This window comes from Scyliorhinus canicula, chromosome 25 (assembly GCF_902713615.1).
Source record: "Scyliorhinus canicula chromosome 25, sScyCan1.1, whole genome shotgun sequence".
NCBI classification, from domain to species: Eukaryota; Metazoa; Chordata; class Chondrichthyes; order Carcharhiniformes; family Scyliorhinidae; genus Scyliorhinus; species Scyliorhinus canicula.
The window spans coordinates 21,037,882-21,060,215 of NC_052170.1; the positions used below are offsets into that span (position 1 = coordinate 21,037,882).

Here is a 22,334-nt window from a genome sequence, read left to right on the forward strand (position 1 = left end):
CCCCCCCCCCCATCCATCTTTCTGTCCCTCTGTCTTTGTCCCACCCTCTCTCTCGGTCCCCCCTTCCCCCTCTCCATCTCTCCCTGCAGCAGGTAAGATCAAGGAAGACCCCGGTTTGGCTGGAACAGTTCACCCGGTGCCCAGTCTCACACACTTGGCTGAGGTATCTGAAGGCTGCTGTTCAACTGTACAAGTCACCACTTTATGGGGAGGGGAGGGGAGGAAGAAAACTAGTTTCTAATTAGTTTTTGATAGACGAATGTGTAAACCTAGCAAGGGGAGGAAAATAAACATGAAAATGACTTGGATCTAAGTTCAAAAGATGATAACAGTGTGACCCAGAGCAGGACAGCAGGGGTACAGCAGTGTTGTGGGTTGTATTAACGGGTTAGCAATCCGGAGACCTGGACAAATAACCCGGAGACACGAGTTCAAATCCCACCAAGGCAAATGGGAATTTAAATTTAGTTAATTAAATCTGTAATTAAAAGCTTGTACCCGCAATGGTGATCGTGAAACTATCAGATTGCCGCAATAACCATCTGGTTCACTAATATCCTGTAAGGAAGGAAATCTGCCACCCTGGGTTTCCCAGGCCGAGATCTGGATCCAGAGCAATGTGCGCAACTCTTAACTGTCCTCAGAGATAGTTTCACTCAGTTGCCTCTTTCGCCAGGGCAGTTGGGGAAGGACAAGAAATAGTGGCCTTGCCCTTGAATAAAGAGAAGGGGCTTGAGAGGCGAGGACAGGAATTTAGCAGGCATAAATCTGACATAAATCAATTATACTTGGACAGGAAAGAGCAAACATAGTGGGGCTCGTCCCTCTGGAAAACCGAGGCCAGAGGGGTGGCCTGGCAGAGATCTAGACGATTATGGACGCTTTAATGGGGCCGATGTGAAGAGAATGTTTCCATTTGTGGGCAAGTCCGGAACTAGCGACCCATCGGTATAAAATAGTCACAAAGATAAATATGTTGGAGACACTTCTCAGCCCAGAGAGTGGTTGGAATGTGGAACGCGCTACCACAGGGATGAGCTGAAGCTACTAGTATCGATACATTTAAGAGAAAGTGGGATGAGGGAGGCAGAAATAGGATGATATGCTGATGGGGTGAGGTGAAAAAGTGTGGAAGGCATCTCCTCTGCAGCATGAATGCTGCCATAACCTGTTGGGTCAAGTGACCTTTCTCTATAATGCAAAGCTTTGGAATTTGTAAATCTGTCTTTATCTGGCAATAAATTGTCCATCACTTAATAGTATCCATCTGATTTAGATTTCCTCATTTTCCTCTCACCGCAGAATATATCTGACTGTAATATGATTCCTCATTATTGACACTGCGGTTAAATATTTGCTCTAGTAAATCCTCTGTCTTCTCAAATCAACACACCATCCTAATTCTCGTTGGAAGGAAAATAATGTCCCAGTGTCTAAAATTATACTTGCAAAAAATATTAGGATATAGGATAGTGCCATGGATTAACACAACTTCCAATCATTCTGTTTTATGTATATATAAACCAACACACCTCTCGTGTCATTGTCCATGGTGAGGAATTGCTCATGGTGAAGAAATCTCCTGTGGCATTGCTCATTGTAAAGTAATCTCCTGTGGCATTGCTCATAGCGAAGAAATCTCCTGTGGCATTGCTCATAGTGAAGAAATCTCCTGTGGCATTGCTCATAGCGAAGAAATCTCCTGTGGCATTGCTCATAGTGAAGAAATCTCCTGTGGCATTGCTCATTGTAAAGTAATCTCCTGTGGCATTGCTCATAGCGAAAAAATCTCCTGTAGCATTGCTCATAGTGAAGAAATCTCCTGTGGCATTGCTCATGGTGAGGAGATCCCCTGTGGCATTGCTCATGGTGAGGGGATCTCTTGTGACATTAGGGGCTGGTTTAGCACACTGGGCTAAACCGCTGGCTTTGAAAGCAGACCAAGGCAGGCCAGCAGCACGGTTCAATTCCCGTACCAGCCTCCCCGAACAGGCACCGGAATGTGGCGACTAGGGGCTTTTCACAGTAACTTCATTGAAGCCTACTCGTGACAATAAGCGATTTTCATTTAATTTCATTTCATTGGGATATCTCCTGTGACTTTGCTCATGTCAAGAGGATCTCCTGGGGCATTGCTCATGGTGAAGAAATCTCCTGTGGCATTGCTCATGGTGAAGAAATCTCCTGTGGCATTGCTCATGGTGAAGAAATCTCCTGTGGCATTGCTCATGGTGAAGAGATCCCCTGTGGTATTGCTCATTGGGATATCTCCTGTGACTTTGCTCATGTCAAGAAGATCTCCTGTGGCTTTGCTCATTGCTATGACGCAGCCAGATAGGATCCTTTCTATGGTGCATCTGTAAAAGTTGGAGAGAGTTCATGGGGACATGCCAAATTTGCTGAGGAAGTATAGGCGCTGTTGTGCTTTCTTGGTGGTAGCGTCGACCTGGGAGGAACAGGACAGATCTTTGGAGATGTGCACCCCTAGGAATTTGAAGCTGCCAACCATCTCCACCTCGGCCCCGTTGATGCTGACAGGGGTGTGTATAGTACTTTGCTCCCTGAAGTCAATGACCAGCTCCTTAGTTTTGCTGGCATTGAGGGATAGGTTGCTGTTGCTGGACACAGAATGGACACACATTCTGTGACCAGCAGGTCCTGAAGTGGAACTTGAACCCAGAGCTTCTGACCCAGAGGTAGGGGCACCACCAATGCGCCATAAGACCTCCACAACAAAATGCATGGCTACATTGATTGCTTTGGATTGGCATAAATTGACTGCGAGAAGGAGCGTCCATATAGAGCAAAGGGGAAGCCAGTGCAAGTTGAATACAGGTTGAGCGTCACTTATCTGAAATTCCGAATTCCACATTTTTTTTTCGAGCGCCAACATGACGTCTCGAGGGGGAAGTCCCACAAGGCTCCTGGGCGATGCGCAGTTCGCAACAGGTGTTGCACATGCGCTGTTCCCAATGTTCTGCACATGTGCAGTTCCCAACGCGCCACACATGCGCGGTATATTCTGAAATCTGAAACATTCCAAAATCCGATACACACTCGGTCCCGAGCATTTCAGCTAAGGGATTTTCAACCTGTAATTATAAAAATGAGCATTGGTGCATGCACAAGTGGCCAAGTTATGTTCTTGGGTGATGTGGATTCTAGGACATGATAAAAATATGGCATCAGTTTTGCTGTCAGATGAGGTGTTAATCCATGGTCCTGTCTACCTGTAAAGTTGGCAACAAAGATACCATGGCACGAGGAGTTTGTCGAGTAACCTGGCCAACATTTACCTCTCAATCAATCCCTCCAAAAGCAGATTATCTGGGCCATTCCACTCACTGCTGTTTGTAAAACCTTGCTGTGCGCAAATTGACCTCTCGACTCAGCTATATTACAGTAGTGAATGTGCTTTCAAAGTGCTTCATTGGCTTTGGGGTGTTCTGATGACATGGAGGCGTTGATATAAATTAATGCATTTTCTTTAATTTCACAATAAAACCGAACAAAATATTGATTTATTTCCTGTGAGAGAGAACAAAATCCCAGAGCAGTTGATAGCATGATCTGAGATGAATAAGCAACCAGTGAATTTGGGAAACAATGTGGCAGCATTAGAAATATTGCTCCATACCTCTTGCCTCTACATTTGTCCTAGTTACACATCTGTAGGGCTGCCAAATACAAATAGCCCAATTCCCAAACCAACACTGATCTTTATGAAAACTGAGCAAGATGTCAGAATTTCTCCTCAAAGGTACATTATTTAGAAATGTTGGTTTTCCATTTATACTTTGCCCATCCATTAACGGATTTTAATTCTATTTTTGATGGCATCTTACTCATTTGCTCTTTCAATATCTTCTCCAGCGGCGTGCCATGCTAAAATTGTTTTCTTTTTTAAGAACTTTTGAATAGTAACTTCTGTGCCCAAAGAGGAGAGAGGGCAACGGTGTTGGGCATTGGCAAATGTACCATACTCTGCCGCAACTTCAGAGGACCACCCATAACTCACCGATTTCCTCTTCTTTGCTTCCTTGAATGAAGGCAGGTCCAACCGACAGTGCTGCGATCTCCATCAATGAGATCCCCCCTCATTGTTCTGAACTCCAGCAAACACAATCCTAACTGACTCATTGTCTCCTCATACGTCATTCCCACCATCCCAGGAACCAGTCTGGTAAACCTTCGCTGCACTCCCTCTATAGCAAGAACATCCTTCCTCAGATAAGGAGACCAAAACTGCACACAATATTCCAGGTGTGGTCTCACCAAGGCTCTGTATAATTGCAGCAAGACATCCCGGCTCCTGTACTCAAATCCTCTCAATGATGCGGGGAGGCAGTGGTTTAGTAGCATTATTGCTGGACTCCAAAGACCCAGAATCATGCTTTGGGGAAAGGGTTCGAATCCTGCCATGGCAGATGGTGAAATTCGAATTCAATTAAAGTCTGGAATTAAAAGTCTAAAAAGGTGACCATGAAACCATTGTCTGTTGTCGGAAAAACCCATCTGATTCACTAACGTCTTTAGGGAAGGAAATCTGCCGTTCTTACCTGGTCTGGCCTACATGTGATTCTAGATCCACAGCAATGTGGATGATTCTTAAATGCCCTCAGGGATGGGCAATAAATGCTGGCACAGCCAGCGATGCCCACATCCCATGAATGAATAAAAAAAAAGGCCAACATACCATTTGCCTTCTTCATGCCTTCTGTACCTGCATGCTTACATTCAGTGACTGGTGTACGAGGGCACCCAGGTCTCGTTGCACATTCCCCCTTCCTAATTTATGGCCATTCAGATAATAACCTACCTTCTCGTTTTGGCTGCCAAAGTGGATAACCTCGCATTTATAAATGCTTCAGAAATGAAAGTCTTTCTTTCCTTGACGGTCTGACAAATATGCTTTTCACCAATTCTTCGTGCCTGTGCATTTGATTCCAGCGCGTCCTTTTGCAACCTACTTACTGCACCAACATTATGATAATTAAAATAGGCCACTTGAGGTGAGGTGGTAGGGGAGGTCGAACAAAACGTAAAAGTCTTCACTCTCAGACATCCATGCACCCGGACTGAAAAGGAAGACCTAGTATACTGCACTATTCTTTTTGTGTTTGTATTCTTTTCCTCCCAGATGCAGTGCTATGATATAAACAGAATGTAGATGTGTGACAGGTGATTTATTATAAGTAACCCACTTGCATGGTGACTGACATATGTCACTGGTGATGGGCACAGTAAGAAGTCTTACAACACCAGGTGGTGGGGACCAGTTTATACAGCGAGAGCAACTCACTGGATTAGTTTTTGTAAAGCACCAGGCCCTGACATGTATCCAGTTTAGGTGTGTGTGTATATTCTGGCAGTGGTTTTACATCTGCAGGTGAAGCAACTGCTACCACACTTAAGACTCTGCTGTCACCTCCCAAAACATTGCAGCCATATCTGAGTGACCTGGGCCAATGATTCCTGCCCTGAGAGGCAGGGTGATGTCCCAGTTAATAGGTTTGAATTGTCACCCATTAGTACCTTTTTGCAGGCTTGCAACTGCAAAGGGGACAAGCTGCGAAGGAAAAGAATTCAAAAGAGGATGGAAATTGCTGGGGCACACTTGCGATGAGCTGTGTCTGAAACTTAAAGCGTGCACGCTGTCACTCAATGGCTTATTTTTTGGTCAGCCATCACTCAGATGTGGTGCGATCTGCCAGTCACTGGGTTTTGGAATGAATCAGAGTCAGCAGCAGGCATGGGGGGCTAGGGGAAGGGGAGGAGCCTCAACTTGCAACAGCCGTTGCCTAGCAGCCAGAGTTGCCAATCACCGGGGCGACGGCTCCACTGCCAATCAGAGCGGCGACCCTGGCGGGCCCGTCTCCTAGCAGCGGGGGCCGGCTGTCCGTCACAGCGGCGCGCGCTGGGGTCGGGGCCGGCTCCCCGTCACATCGGCGCGCGCTGGGGGCGGTGCCCGCTGTCAGTCACAGCGGCGCGCGTGGGGGGGGGGGGCGGGAAGGAGGGGGCGGGGCCGGCTGTCCGTCACAGCGGCGCGCGCGTGGAGAGAATGGAAGGGGGCGGAGCGGGAGACGGTCCACCCCCTTCCCATCGCCAGCCAATCGGGACGGGCGGCGGGCCGCCCATCAGAGCGGACCGGCCAATCGGGGTGGGAGGGGGAGGCGAGCCCGCCCTCCCAGCGAAGGCTGCTTCGGCTGCCTTCTTGCCCCGCCAATAGGAAGGGAGGGGGCGGAGCGCGGTGCTGGTTCCCCCCCCCTCCGTCCCGTCCGCAGAGTTCTCAGCCAATGGGGAAGGGGGGGGCGGGTCCAGGGCGCCCCCCTCTCCCCCCCGCTCCGACTCTGGCTCTCGCGCCGTCAAAACAGTCGCGGGCGAGGCGGCTGAGCGCGAGCGGCGGTGCTGGCGGCGGCGGTTAAAATTCAAATCGCTCCAACGTTCGGAGAGAGAGAGAGAGAGAGAGAGAGAGGGGGGGGGGGGGCGAGTCAGTCAGTCAGTGAGGGGCGGCCGACCTCATACACCCAACCCCGAGAAAACCACTGACATTTCCCGGGGGGGGGGGATTTTTATTGTGTGAGGGGGGTGATTTTAACATTCCTCCCCTCACACACCGTTTATTATTATTGTTCCGTGTTGTGGCTGCGGCCGCCGCCGTGTGATGGAGGACCAGTCCCGGCTGCTGCAGCCTCACCCCGGGGTGGCTCTGGCGGTGCACTCGCTCCCTCCTCACTCCCAGGCGGACGGAGGCGACCCCGACGGACGCAAACAGGACATCGGCGACATCCTGCAGCAGATCATGACCATCACTGACCAGAGCCTGGACGAGGCTCAGGCCAGGTCAGTACAAACCCCCCCCACCCACCTCGGCTTCGGCACCAACTGGACCCCCCCCCCCCCCAGCACCAATTGGACCCCCCCCCCCCCCCCGACACCAACTGAACCCCCCCCCCCCAGCACCAACTGGACCCCCCCCCCGGGGCACCAACTGGACCCCCCCCCCCGGGGCACCAACTGGACCCCCCCCCCCGGGCACCAACTGGACCCCCCCCCCCCCCCCCCCGGGGCACCAACTGGACCCCCCCGGGGCACCAACTGGACCCCCCCCGGGGCACCAACTGGACCCCCCCCGGGCACCAACTGGACCCCCCCCCCCCCGGGGCACCAACTGGACCCCCCCCCCCCCCCGGCACCAACTGGATCCCCCCCCCCCCGGGCACTAACAGGAACCCCCCACCCCCAAACCCCGGCACCAACAGGACCCCCCCCCCCCGGGGCACCAACTGGACCCCCCCCCCGCACCAACTGGACCCCCCCCGGCACCAACTGACCCCCCCCGGCACCAGCTGGACCCCCCCACCCCACCCCGGCATCAACTGGACCCCCCCCACCCCGGCACCACTGGACCCACCCACCCCCCCGGCATCAACTGGACCCCCCTGGCACAGGCTGGACCCCCCCCCAACCCTGGGCACCAACTGGACCCCCCCCAACCCCGGCACCAACTGGACCCCACCCCGGCACCAACTGGACCCCACCCCGGCACCAACTGGACCCCACCCCAGCACCAACTGGACCCCCCACCCCCGGCATCAACTGGACCCCCCTGGCACCAACTGGACCCACCCCCCCGGCATCAACTGGACCCCCCTGGCACCAGCTGGACCCCCCCCCCAACCCTGGGCACCAACTGGACCCCCCCAACCCCGGCACCAACTGGACCCCCCCCCAACCCCGGCACCAACTGGACCCCCCCCCGGCACCAACTGGACCCCCCACCCCCGCACCAACTGGACCCCCCCCCCCCCACCCCGGCACCAACTGGATCCCCCACCCCCACCCCGGCACCAACTGGACCCCCCCACCCCGGCACCAACTGGACCCCCCCCCGGGCACCAATTGGACCCCCCACCCACCCCGGCACCAATTGGACTCCCCCCACCCACCCCGGCACCAACTGGACCCCCCCCACCCCACCCCGGCACCAACTGGACCCCCCCCCTGCACCAACTGGACCCACCCCGGCACCAACTGGACCAACCCCCCCCCCCTCAAACAATAACAAAAAAGTTTCCTCCCTCAGACCCCAATCTCCCCCCAAGGAGAAACTTTCCCGGGGGGGGGGGGGAGGGAGAAAGGGATCCAGTTCCATCCCCCCCCCCCCCCCCTACTTCACCCCCCCCCCAACCCTGGCATCAAGACTTCACCCCCACCCCCCCCAGGGTGGCGCAGTGGGTTAGCACTGCTGCCTCACGCCGCCGAGGTTCCGGGTTCGAATCCCGTCCCCGGGTCACTGTCCGTGTGGAGTTTGCACATTCTCCCCCGTGTCTGCGTGGGTTTCAGCCCCCACAACCCGAAAGATGCGCAGGGTAGGTGGATTGGCCAGGCTAAATTGTTTCTTAATTGGGAAAAAATGAATTGGATACTCTTATTTAAAAAGTGACCTCCAATCCCGGGATCAAGACTTCACCCCCCTCCCCGCCCCCCCCACCCGAATCCCGGGATCAAGACTTCATCCCCCGAAACACGAGATCAAGTCTTCACCCCCCCCCCCCCCCCCCCGTGTCCCAGGATCCAGACTTCCCTCCCGAATTCCGGGATCAAGACCACCCACCGAATTGCAGGATCAAGACCACCCCCTGAATTCCGGGATCAAGACTTCATTCTGGATCAGACTTGACACCCGAGACCCGGAATCATGACTTCACACCCCCCCCCGAATCCCGGCATCTGGACTTCACCCCCTGAATCCCGGCATCAGGACTTCACCCCCGAATCCCGGCATCTGGACTTCACCCCCCGAATCCCAGCATCTGGACTTCACCCCCCGAATCCCGGCATCTGGACTTCACCCCCCGAATCCCGGCATCAGGACTTCACCCCCCCGAATCCCGGCATCAGGACTTCACCCCCCCTGAATCCCGGCATCAGGACTTCACCCCCCGAATCCCGGCATCAGGACTTTACCCCCCGAATCCCTTCATCAGGACTTCACCCCCCGAATCCCGGCATCTGGACTTCACCCCCCGAATCCCGACATCAGGACTTCAACCCCCGAATCCCGGGATCAAGACTTCATCACCCCCCCCCCCCCGAATCCCGGGATCAGGACTTCACCCCCCGAATCCCGGGATCAGGACTTCACCCCCCGAATCCCGGGATCAGGACTTCACCCCCCGAATCCCGGGATCAGGACTTCACCCCCCGAATCCCGGGATCAGGACTTCACCCCCCGAATCCCGGGATCAGGACTTCACCCCCCCGAATCCCGGGATCAGGACTTCACCCCCCCCGAATCCCGGGATCAGGACTTCACCCCCCCCGAATCCCGGGATCAGGACTTCAACCCCCCCGAATCCCGGGATCAGGACTTCACCCCCCCGAATCCCGGGATCAGGACTTCACCCCCCCGAATCCCGGGATCAGGACTTCACCCCCCCGAATCCCGGGATCAGGACTTCAACCCCCCGAATCCCGGGATCAGGACTTCACCCCCCCGAATCCCGGGATCAGGACTTCACCCCCCCGAATCCCGGGATCAGGACTTCACCCCCCCGAATCCCGGGATCAGGACTTCACCCCCCCGAATCCCGGGATCAGGACTTCACCCCCCCGAATCCCGGGATCAGGACTTCACCCCCCCCCCCCCCCCCCCCCCCCCCCCGCCGAATCCCGGATCGAGACTTCACCCCCCCCCCCGAATCCCGGGATCGAAACTTCACCCCCCCCGAATCCCGGGATCGAGACTTCACCCCCCCCCCACCCCCGAATCCCGGGATCGAGACTTCACCCCCCCGGATCCCGGGATCGAGACTTCACCCCCCCCCCCCCCGCCGAATCCCGGGATCGAGACTTCACCCCCCCCCCCCCCCCCCCCGAATCCCGGGATCGAGACTTCACCCCCCCCGAATCCCGGGATCGAGACTTCACCCCCCCAAATCCCGGGATCGAGACTTCACCCCCCCCCCGCATTCCGGGATCAAGACTTCACTTCCCCCCCCCCCCTCCATTCCCAGAATCAAGACCACACCCTCCAAACCCGGAATCAAGACTTCAGCCCCCCACCCCCGAGGGGTGCACGGTGGCACAGTGGTTAGCACTACTGCCTCACGGCGTGAGGTCCCAGGTTTAATCCTGGCTCTGGGTCACTGTCCATGTGGAGTTTGCACGTCCTCCCCGTGCCCGTGTGGGTTTCACCCTCACAACCCAGGGATGTGCAGGCTAGGTGGATTGGCCATGATAAATTGCCCCTTAATAGGAAAAAATGAAATGGGTACTCTAAATAAAATAAATAAAAAATACTTCAGCCCCCAACCCCGGTATCAAGACTTCACCCCCACCAGCCCCGGCATCAAGACTTCACACCCAAATCCCGGCATCAAGACTTCACCACCCACCCCCACCCCCCCCAACCCTGGCATCAAGACTTCACCCCCCCCAACCCCAGCATCAAGACTTCACCCCCCCCCCCCAACCCCGGCATCAAGACTTCACCCCCAAATCCCGGCATCAAGACTTCACCCCCCAGCCCCGGCATCAAGACTTAACCCCCCCCTCGACTCCGGCATCAGACTTCACCCCCCCCCAACCCCGGCATCAAGACTTCACCCCCCCCCCCCCCCCCCCCCTCCCAACACCGGCATCAAGACTTCACCTCCCAACCCCGGCATCAAGACTTCACCCCTCCAACCCCGGCATACAGATTTCACCCCCCAACCCCAGCATCAAGACTTCACCCCCCAAACCCCGGCATCAAGACTTCACCCTCAACCCCCCAACCCCGGCATCAAGACTTCACCCCCCCAGCCCTGGCATCAAGAGACTTCACCCCCCAGCCCCGGCATCAAGACTTCACCTCCCAGCCCCGGCATCAAGACTTCACCTCCCAGCCCCGGCATCAAGACTTCACCCCCCCAACCCCGGCATCAAGACTTCACCCCCCCAACCCCGGCATCAAGACTTCACCCCCCAACCCCGGCATCAAGACTTCACCCCCCAACCCCGGCATCAAGACTTCACCCCCCAACCCCGGCATGAAGACTTCACCCCCCAACCCCGGCATCAAGACTTCACCCCCCCAGCCCCGGCATCAAGACTTCACCCCCCCCCCCCCCCCACCAACCCTGGCATCAAGACTTCAACCCCCCCCCCCGCCAACCCTGGCATCAAGACTTCACCCCCCCCCCCCCCCCAAATCCCGGCATCAAGTCTTCACCCCCCCACCAACCCCAGTATCAAGACTTCACCCCCCCCAACCCCGGTATCAAGACTTCACCCCCCCCCCCAACCCTGGCTTCAAGACTTATTAACCCCCCGCAACCCCAGCATCAAGACTTCACCCCCCCCCCCCCCCCCCCCCCCCCCAACCCCGGCATCAAGACTTCCCCACCACCCCCAAATCCCGGCATCAAGACTTTGCCCCCCAAATCCCGGGATCAAGACTTTGCCCCCCAAATCCCGGGATTAAGACTTTGCCACCCCCCCCCCCCCCCAAATCCCGGGATCAAGACTTCACCCCCCCCCAACCCCGGCATCAATACTTCACCCCCCCTCAACCCCGGCATCAATACTTCACCCCCCCCTCAACCCCGGCATCAATACTTCACCCCCCCTCAACCCCAGCATCAAGACTTCACCCCCCAACCCCGGCATCAAGACTTCACCCCCCCCCCCCCCCAACCCCGGCATCAAGACTTCACCCTCCCCCCCCCCCCCCCCCCAACCCCGGCATCAAGACTTCACCCGCCCCCAACCCCGGCATCAAGACTTCACCCCCCCAACCCCGGCATCAAGACTTCACCCCCCCTCAACCCCGGCATCAAGACTTCACCCCCCCCCAACCCCGGCATCAAGACTTCCCCCCCCCCAACCCCGGCATCAAGAATTCACCCCCCCAACCCCGGAATCAAGACTTCACCCCCCCCCCCCCCCCCCCCCCCCCCAACCCCGGCATCGAGACTTCACCCCCCAACCCCGGCATCAAGACTTCACCCCCAGCCCTGGCATCAAGACTTCTCCCCCCAGCCCCGGCATCAAGACTTCACCCCCCAACCCCGGCATCAAGACTTCACCTCCCCAACCCCAGCATCAAGACTTCACCCCCCCTCAACCCCGGCATCAAGACTTCACCCCCCGGCATCAAGACTTCACCCCCCCCCCCCAACCCCGGCATCAAGACTTCACCCCCCCCCAACCCCGGCATCAAGACTTCACCCCCTCCAATCCCGGCATCGAGACTTCGCCCCCCAACCCCGGCATCAAGACTTCTCCCCCCAGCCCCGGCATCAAGACTTCTCCCCCCAGCCCCGGCATCAAGACTTCACCCCCCAACCCCGGCATCAAGACTTCACCCCCCAACCCCGGCATCAAGACTTCACCCCCCAACCCCGGCATCAAGACTTCACCCCCCCAACCCCGGCATCAAGACTTAACCCCCCCAACCCCGGCATCAAGACTTAACCCCCCCAACCCCGGCATCAAGACTTCACCCCCCCCCAACCCCGGCATCAAGACTTCACCTCCCCCCAACCCCGGCATCAAGACTTCACCCCCCCCAACCCCGGCATCAAGACTTCACCCCCCCCAACCCCGGCATCAACACTTCAGCCCCGGCATCAAGACTTCACCCCCCAGCCCCGGCATCAAGACTTCACCCCCCCCAACCCCGGCATCAAGACTTCACCCCCCCCAACCCCGGCATCAAGACTTCACCCCCCAGCCCTGGCATCAAGACTTCACCCCCCCAACCTCGGCATCAAGACTTCAAACCCCCCCCCCCTCCCCCCCCTCAACCCTGGCATGAAGACATCACCCCCCAACCCCAGCTTCAAGACTTCACCCCCAACCCCGGCATCAAGACTTCAACCCCCCCCCCCAATCCCGGCATCAAGACTTCAACCCCCCCCAAATCCTGGGATCAAGACTACAGACCCCAAATCCCGGGATCAAGACTTTGCCCCCCCAAATCCCGAGATCAAGACTTTGCCCCCCCAAATCCCGGGATCAGGACTTTGCCCCCCCCAAATCCCGGGATCAAGACTTTGCCCCCCCAAATCCCGGGATCAAGACCTTGCCCCCCCAAATCCCGAGATCAAGACTTTGCCCCCCCCCCAAATCCCGGGATCAAGATTTTGCCCCCCAAATCCCGGGATCAAGATTTTGCCCCCCAAATCCCGGGATCAAGACTTTGCCCCCCAAATCCCGGGATCAAGACTTTGCCCCCCAAATCCCGGGATCCAAGACTTTGCCCCCCCCCCCAAATCCCAGGATCAAGACTTTGCCCCCCCAAATCCCGGGATCAAGACTTTGCCCTCCAAATCCCGGGATCAAGACTTTGCCCCCCAAATCCCGGGATCAAGACTTTGCCCCCCAAATCCCGGGATCAAGACTTTGCCCCCCAAATCCCGGGATCAAGACTTTGCCCCCCAAATCCCGGGATCAAGACTTTGCCCCCCAAATCCCGGGATCAAGACTTTGCCCCCCAAATCCCGGGATCAAGACTTTGCCCCCCAAATCCCGGGATCAAGACTTTGCCCCCCAAATCCCGGGATCAAGACTTTGCCCCCCAAATCCCGGGATCAAGACTTTGCCCCCCAAATCCCGGGATCAAGACTTTGCCCCCCAAATCCCGGGATCAAGACTTTGCCCCCCAAATCCCGGGATCAAGACTTTGTCCCCCAAATCAAGGGATCAAGACTTTGTCCCCCAAATCCCGGGATCAAGACTTTGCCCTCCAAATCCCGGGATCAAGACTTTGCCCCCCAAATCCCGGGATCAAGACTTCGCCCCCCCCCCCCCCAAATCCCGGAATGATGACTTCATCCCCCAACCCCGTGTACAAGATTTCACGACCCTCTCCCCGCCCCAACCCCGGGATCAGGAGTTCACTCCCTCCCACCCCAGGACAACATTCTGCCATCCCGAGAACAGCAACCCCCCCCCCACCCACAACCCTGGGGACAACACTCCCCCCGCCCCACAAACTTTTTACTCTTTGCATTGCGAGATACAGTTAGAATGTGCCTGCAAATAAATGTAGGCATTCAGATCTAAAAGGATAAAATTAATGCTCTATTTACAAAATCTAAATAAATGTGCAGTTATATCAGTGTCTAAGATAGCTGCAGTTATATCTAATATGTCTACGATATATGCAGTTTTTTCTAAAAAGTGTCTGAGACATGCAGTTATAACTAAACAGTGTCTGATGCGTGCAGTTTCAGCTAAAATGTGTCTGATACGTGCAGTTTCAGCTAAAAGGTATCTGATACGTGCAGTTTCAGCTAAAAGGTATCTGATACATGCAGTTTTAGCTAAAAGGTATCTGATACATGCAGTTTTAGCTAAAAGGTATCTGATACATGCAGTTATAGCTAAAAAAGTGTCTTACGATATATACTTTTAAAAGCTAACAGCATATGGGCGGGATTCTCCGGTGCCCGACGCTGAAATTGTGTTCGCCGATCGGCCGGAGAATCCGCATTTGCGACAACATCGGGGACGGTGCCACTTTCATGATGCTCCGCTCCCTCCCATGCGGTATACTCTAGGGGTATGCAATATCGACAGCCTCAGGACGTTACCTGAGGCCCTGCCCCCAGTGCTCCACCCCCGACGGCGTGGGTCACTCGTGCTATTTTTTATTGGATGGGAGCCAATCCGTGGGCAAAGGATATTTGACTGGGGCTGAGGGCACTGTTGGGGGGTGGTTCGGGGTTTGCAAGCCTGGTCAAGGGGGGCACTATTTGGCAGGCTGGGTCCGCGCGGGGCTGGCGCCACGTTGCACGCTGTGGCCAGGGACCCGGCAATTCTCCGGCCGTATCGGCAGCTAGAGCCAGGTGCTCTATGCTGCCTGCTAGTCCCCCACCAAACGGAAAATCTGTGGCTGATTAGCGCCGATTTTCTGGTCATAATACACCGCAGGCGTCAGGACATAGCCTGAAAATCGGAGAATCCAGCCCCATATGTCTGTAGATAGGGTTGTAGATCCCCCCCCCCCCCACCCACCCCCCACATATCCCTTCAATGCAATTATATGTTGGAGGCTGATTTTGCCTTCTGCACAGTTCAAATAATCAGAAGGGGGAAAAAATACCTGAGAAATCCCAGTCATGTTTTGCAGTACATGAGTGGAAAGGGTTATGTGGGCTCTTGTGATTACAGATCTTTGACCAAATAGGTGCACCTAAAATGTTCATGTTGCTCTGCAGGTAGGGGGAGGTTCTTGGTATATTTGGGTCCATAACTAAAATGTTTAGCCAAATGCTAATTCAATTTCTATTTGACTAATGTGCCTTTTGACCTTTTAATCAAATTGGTTAATGGGTTTGTGAGAATGAGGACAGCAGCAGGCAAGGAACATCTCCAGCAACATTTTGTAATATAGAAAAGCTATCTTGAGTTGCAAATAGTGGACTGGTGGATGAAATGTAGTTTGTGCAAACTTCCCAAGGGATTGACGAAAAACAAATAAAGTAAAAAGTTTCTTCAAAACGTGCACTTTCGACTGCAATCTGTCAGCAGTTTGAACAAGCTGAATAAGTTGTTTATATCACTGAGCTGATTACATTGGTTAAATTGAAAGGTTTTGTGGTGATAGTTTTGCAGAAGTTTTTTTTGGCGGAGTAAATTTGACTCCTTGAGAATTTTGTGGTGAATTTTCTTATAATTGTGTTCTCGTTTGCAAAATGAGATCAAGATTTAATCCAGTGAAAAAAGCCTCTTTTTGATCCACTCTACAGGTTAGATTAAAACTGTCATACTGATCATTGCAAACAACTAGTGGCAATTTAATTTGCTTAAAAAGTTCCATCTATATTGGTTTTACTCTTATTTTTAAATTATTTTTTATTTTTCCACCAAGAACCGATGCATTACACCTTTACTTTTGATAGTGCCGCTTCATTTTGAGCCTAGTGCCAAATTATTTGTGAGAACTAATGTGAATATGTAAGAAACTAGGATCACCTGACTAAAAAAGCTTGATTTCTCTATCATAAAAAAAACACAGCTAGGATCGCATTAGAGAAACAGGATTGTGGCCATATACAAATGTTGGAATATTTTTTAAAAATACTTGCCAGCCTATTAGTTTTTATTATTATGTATACCTTAAAAATACCTTGCTGCTGCATATTTTCCCACATATTCTTGAATTGTGCCCTGCATTTTGTTTTACAATTACTAGCAGTAGAGAAAAGAAAATAGTGAGGAATTAAGAGGTTATGTTTCTAGGCTTTTGGCTAAATGTGGAGTTGTGCATCAAAAGTGCAGGTTGCCCAAAATGCCAAATTTGGTGCTGTCACTACCGGTCATTTCAAATTGAGTTAGATTTAAAGTGGTGGAACAGTCACTTAAATTGATGGAGACAAAGTTGCCAGTAAGCTTTTTGTTCGATACTACTAGGCTATTGTGGTAGTAAAGCACTATTTATGTCTATGCTTACATTGGAGGTACTTTGTGCAATTAGTATAGTATATGGTGTAGATGAGCACAATGATACCAAATAAAATCTATAAACTATTTTTGCACTTTAAAGTACATAGTCAAAAGGATTAAAGACTAATTGATTACAAATTTTAATCAACAGATAATTAATCTATTCATCAACTTGTCATCAAGCCAGTCAGCTTTGGCATTGTGACGAGGATGGGTTATGAGATTAGAGAAAGGGAAGTGAAATGGGGCCAGGATTTGCTTGCTTCAAAGTGAAATGAATGGAGCTTTGAGGCTTTATAACTTGCATATACCTGCAGGTTCTGATTCTGCTCCATAGAAATTGGTGATATAGTTACATTACCACACCAAAGTATACATTGGCTTTTATAAAAAAGCTAATTAATTTGACGTGATATTAACATGACTTTGTCTAAGACATTTAGTTCACATTTAACCAGAAGTATTTCAAATTGAAATATTAGCAAAATGTTTGTATAAGATTGTAAGTCTACAGCTATGGATATGTGGTTAATTTAAACTTTTTAAAGTTGTAAAATAAAGGATATCTACTTTGAAATGGCGATTTAAAAAAAAAAAATCATTGGCAAATGATGCAAGCCAAAGTACTTATTGACTGTAGTTTCATATTTGCTTTTGGAAGACACAGACTGAATTTATTTTGTTTTATCTAGTGTACTGTTAGATTGTATAATTTAGCTTTAAATTGGTTTATATTTAAACACTGCATGTCATGTTTCCTGTCGCCTTCCTTGAATTACCTGCTTCATTTCAGACACTTATGCAAAAAAAATATCAGTTGAACAAAAAGGGTTTATTTCTGAAGTATGTCTGGAGAAAAAAAGGAACATGTTTAAATCTTTCATTTAGACTTCATTAACAATCATTTAATGTCTTCTGGATGTGTTTGCTATATTTAAAGGAGATGTTTAATTGCTTGCCATAAGTTGTTAGTTGTGCTATCTTAATCGGCTAAGCTAAACTTAGTATATATTTGGGTGACTTGACATACATGTTTTATCTTGTGTGTTTGTGTATAGGTGGAAAACATGTTCTTGTGTCTTGATCTGATTACATTGTGTTGAAAATTATTTTGTACTCTGCATTGATGTAGTGAGACGATCTTAAAAGAAATTTGGCACTAGCTTCTTCTGTGTAGGCATGTTGATCCTTTACTTCTCATAATATTTTTATCCCTTCCTGAAAGCAAGGAATAAAATTGTTGTTTAAAGAGATTTTACCACACTGTAGTTAAATATTTATACCCAGGATTACTAACTACACATTATTTAAAGATTTTGGCTACTAAACTGGTACTGAACTGAAAGGTACTGAAGAAATTGTCACCATTTATTGTAAATTACTGGAAATCTGAATTTTATAAAGAAAGAGTAGGCTTGATGTTTGCTTTTACTTGAGCATTGTAATTTTACTATGTTTATTTGCTGAGTCCTGTGTTTCATACTGAATTCACCTTGAAATTTAATATTGACCATTTTATTTCTATATAACTACCTAGTCTGGTTTTTAGTTTCAGCACCGTCACTTTAATACTGCAGATGTTTTCTGATGGCTAACATTGTAAAGTGCAAGTCGAACCAGCTACCTAAAGCAAAATTAATGAGTACAGACTAGGCTTTGCAACAGCCAGTTTCTGTGGCTGACAACTAGAGCTTTCCTTCGACCCAAACTGAATTAAGCATGTTGCAATTCCTAGCTGGCTTTCTTTGTCACCTCTTTGGTGCTGGGTTTATTATTTCATTAATATATATCATATTTACTTGCACTGTCATTATTTGCATTTTGCCATGTGTGATGAGTGTGCTTTTACTGTTGGATTTCTTCATTGTCAGAGGCTGTGTTTATGTATCAATGTTAGAGTCGGCACTGAGCTTTTGGTGATTGATTTTGCAAAATGATAATATACTGGGGCACATTTAGCTGCAAAATATAAGAGGTTGCAATGGAAGACGTTCTGAGTATGCTCGGATTTTTTCCTTTTAGTTATTTGTTTTTGGCCCATTAGAAATAGTTAGAAGATTTAGAACTTGTCTAATTTAAAGGTTTTTTTCTAGTTAGTTACAGTGTCCATTTGTGCTTGACAGACAAATGTGGATATTGGGTTGTTTAGTTTTTTCTTTGTTTCTATGCATAATTTCCAGCAAACAGCATGACACACTTTGGCCCCTTCCACTTTATAAAGTAAAATTGCAGTATTTCGAAATTATTTATAAAATACAAAAAGAAACATTGATGCTATTGTTGGCAGCTTTTCAAACCCACCAGTAATTGCTTTTTCTACATGGTAAATGTAAATTACACCAAATTAAGTTATTATATTTGCTTTGGTTAAAATGCTGGTATTCCTCATACTTTGATGTACTTTCTCTGGCTGAGTAGGGACTGCCTTAGGTGGAGGAAAAATGCTTCCTAATGAATGGTACTTTAAGCATTTAATTAAACTTAATTGGCAATAATGAGCTGGAAATAGTTTTGCTTTTGTGAAATTTTATTGACCTGGTGCTAAATATACCTTGCTCGCTTTTCTGTCTGGTTATCTAATCTTTTATAGTTGATATCTCGGTAAGCAGTTGTAAAGCTTTCTACTACCCACTTAAAATGTGCCCCCGCATTGCACACTGTAAGTGATTGGTATACTCCGAGAATGAGCAGAAGCTGTGGGTTTTTCTAACATCGATACTGCAGTGGTTTGGAGGGGGTGGATTGGAATTGAACATTTTTCCATAATTAAGATTTGCGGTTAATGTATAATTTTATTTTTTTAAATGTAAATAAGTAAAGGACATCGTGAAATAAATAACAGGGTAAATGATTATAAACGTGCCGGGACTGGGTTTGGGTACGCTTTCCGAAATCGGCCTCTTCCGTGTTAAGAGGTTTCTTTAATTTTAAAGATCACATTTGCTTGTTTAAAAGTACTTCAAGGGCGCTAAGCCCAGTCATCCGGTGGTTCACAGTATAGATTTTAAGACAAATTACACCAAATGAAATATTTACCTTTTTAAAGACTTATGGCGAAATAACAACTTGGATTGCGAGGCGTTAAACTTTTAAAACCGCATGTAAGGTTTTGTGACATTTGGTGTACAAATAATTGAGCTGGAAAGTAACCGCGTGTAGCAATCTTCAGTATGAGCACATAATATATAAAATAAGCGATAGCTTTACTGCCACTTCATTATTTAATTTACAACTCTGTAACCGAAAAGATGAAAATGTTTGAAAATAATGTTGTGAAATGTTTGCAGTTTAAGGGAGGCAAATGAGGCGGACATCCTCGGAAATCTAGGGCAGATAGTACGGAATAGTGTGAATGCTTTAGTGTGAAACAACTCGGTGGCAATACCGTGTGTTTCAGCGTCTCTAATAGGTTGTCACCGAACAACAATAACCCTTCGGGCAGTTAAACACTTCTTTGTGCGCTCGCTACAGCGCCTGTTGAAATTCATGGATTTTTCTAATACGATCGTGTATAGAGATTTAAATATTTTAAAATAATTCCACCTATATTCCAAGGTGTTTAACGTGTTAGATATCAAAGCGAAATTTGAGTTCGGGAGCCATTTCCAGCCCTTGTTGAGTATTTTCAGGTCCAGCCGCTGATCTGGGAAAGATTGCTCGTTAGCCTAATGTTTGTTTATATTGTTGATTTTCTGAATACTGCGCATTCTGCAGATGTTCTGCCTGCTGAACTCAGCGATTGCCATTCTCGCACTTTGTGGAAAGCGATCCTAACGTGTTTTTAATTACTTTGCAGAAAACACGCGTTAAACTGTCACAGGATGAAACCGGCTCTCTTCAGCGTGTTATGCGAAATCAAAGAAAAAACAGGTACTGTTTAGCAAACCCGCTTGCAAGACCTTTCCCAGTGTGAGAGTTAGACAGACATGTTAGTGCGACCAGAACCCGAGCGGGCCGCCGGATAGGGGCCGGTTACTTGTCAGTACCGAGCAGACCGGACCAACTGCTGATCGCTTCTTTAGCTGATCACTGGCTGTTTTTGCTGTTTCTTCTGGTTTGCATTTCCTTCGCTTTGGTTGGTGTAATTTAAGTTTTTAAAAAATGGTGATTTGGACGAAATCGGCGAAAATAATGATATGAGCAAAAAGTGAGAGCTTTCAGATTGTTACCTGCTGAATTTAATTGTGTTGAAATTAGTTGTACCCATTTTCTGTGATTTACATAAAAACGAGAGTGGTGTAAAGAAGATGCAAGTGCGTTAGGTGTAAATGTGTATATATTTAGGAAATACGAAGATTACAAAACAAATCATAATGTGTGAAAGTAGGAACCTAGAAAAGAACCGGTGGGCTGGAAATGGCAGATCTCGGAAGCTTTGTATAAGCACAATAGCAGCAGAAATCTCAGGACAAAGGCATCCCCGTTTCCTTTTATTATCGGGCGATTAGCAATCACTTCACAAAGTTTGGGCCTTTTGTCTGTTCTAAAGATTGTTAATGAGCCTATGGAGAAGTCTTTTTTATTAGTTTGGGGAAAGAGCCAAAATAAAGGCAATTGAATTGCTATTCTCGGGCATTATTTAAACAGTTTAAAAGATCTAAGGTTTTTCAAAAGATGGTAAAAGGAGAATCCAGGCTAGACCTTGCAAGAGGGAAATATTTATCTCGCCTTGCTGTGTTTAAGACAATGTTTATTCGATCAACTATGCTGCTAAAATATAAGAATCAATCGTGTTTATTATTAATCCTGACCAAACAAAATTGAGGACCTGGCCACAGATCTTTTGGGCTTATTTAAAGGTTTGGTCGCAGCTGATCTAATTGGGACCTAAATTATAGCTGATCTAATATATGCTTTTAAACATACTTCAAGAAGGATAATGTAAACAGAGTAGCAAATGTAGCTGAGATTTGTTTATCATAGGTTCAGAAAATTAATTTAGATTCTGTTGCATCATAAATTGTAATTGGGGATTTTCAAGGAATACTGTAGAATTGACTGAAAGTTTGTGGTTTCCAATTCATTTCTTTGACTACTGTATGTGTAACTGTATCACACTAATTATTTGTTTTGAAAACAACATAGATATGCCTTTTTAAATCTGTATCTAGCATTTGTATTCTTGTGTTGTAATAGTTTTAGATCAATACTGCTCACTCTTTTATTTCATTTTTTTCAAATAGCCGCATTTCCAAATGATCAGCCTCAATTTACAATGTGGAGTAAACTTGTACAGTGCAAAATGCTTCTGGATGTCTTGAAGCTAAATCATCTAATGAATAAAGTTATGCAATAATACCTTGCATTTCTGTTGCAGAAAGTATAGCTATTCTAGAGCAGAGTGGTTGCTAATGCTTGTATTTTTCTGCACCTTCAACAGTCATGCTGAAAAAAGCTGAAAGATTCACTGAAATGTTATATCACCTTCAATTTTGGCAGCTGGAGTTGTCAGACTGCAGGAAGTCTGGTTCTCGGCTTGCTGCACATCTGACAATCTCACCAAAACATCCTAAATTTTTCAGAATTCTAGTACAGGGGATGGAAATCTCACTGATGAGAGTTTTATTATAGTATTTCAGTTCCAGTGTTATGTGGTATGTTTTACTGATGTTGTACATGTCTTTATGAAAGTCCGACCTCCATACATATGGAATAGATGCTCACCCGCAATGTGATCTGATCCATGTCTCTCTTTATTTAGCCTACTTGGCTAAATTGAAAGTGGGTTGTGGTCAGCCTGAGTGCAGTCATCCTGCAGCCGACCACAACAAAACACAACTTGCTGCAGTTGTATATTTTTTTGCGGGAGGGATATTTTTGTAGTTGATGCCTTCACTAAAACCAAATCATCTTTGTTCTGCTGCTAAGTATTCAACAGAGATTCTCCACATGAA

The 22,334-nt window shown here is 49.4% G+C and overlaps 1 protein-coding gene across 5 annotated transcripts in view; it reads left to right on the plus strand.

Annotated features, from left to right (window-relative positions):
• The first annotated feature begins 6,363 nt into the window (after positions 1-6,363).
• The window catches only part of pbx4 (pre-B-cell leukemia transcription factor 4), a 392,839-nt gene continuing 376,868 nt past the window's right edge, over positions 6,364-22,334 (plus strand). For 4 of the 5 annotated variants that reach the window (XM_038784748.1, XM_038784750.1, XM_038784751.1 and 1 more), the window contains exons 1-2: positions 6,665-6,843; positions 20,237-20,310. In XM_038784748.1, the coding sequence (XP_038640676.1) occupies positions 6,665-6,843; positions 20,237-20,310 (253 nt within the window). Of the gene's footprint in view, positions 6,844-20,236; positions 20,311-22,334 lie in introns of all 5 variants that reach the window. The other variant, XM_038784746.1, reaches the window with a different exon arrangement.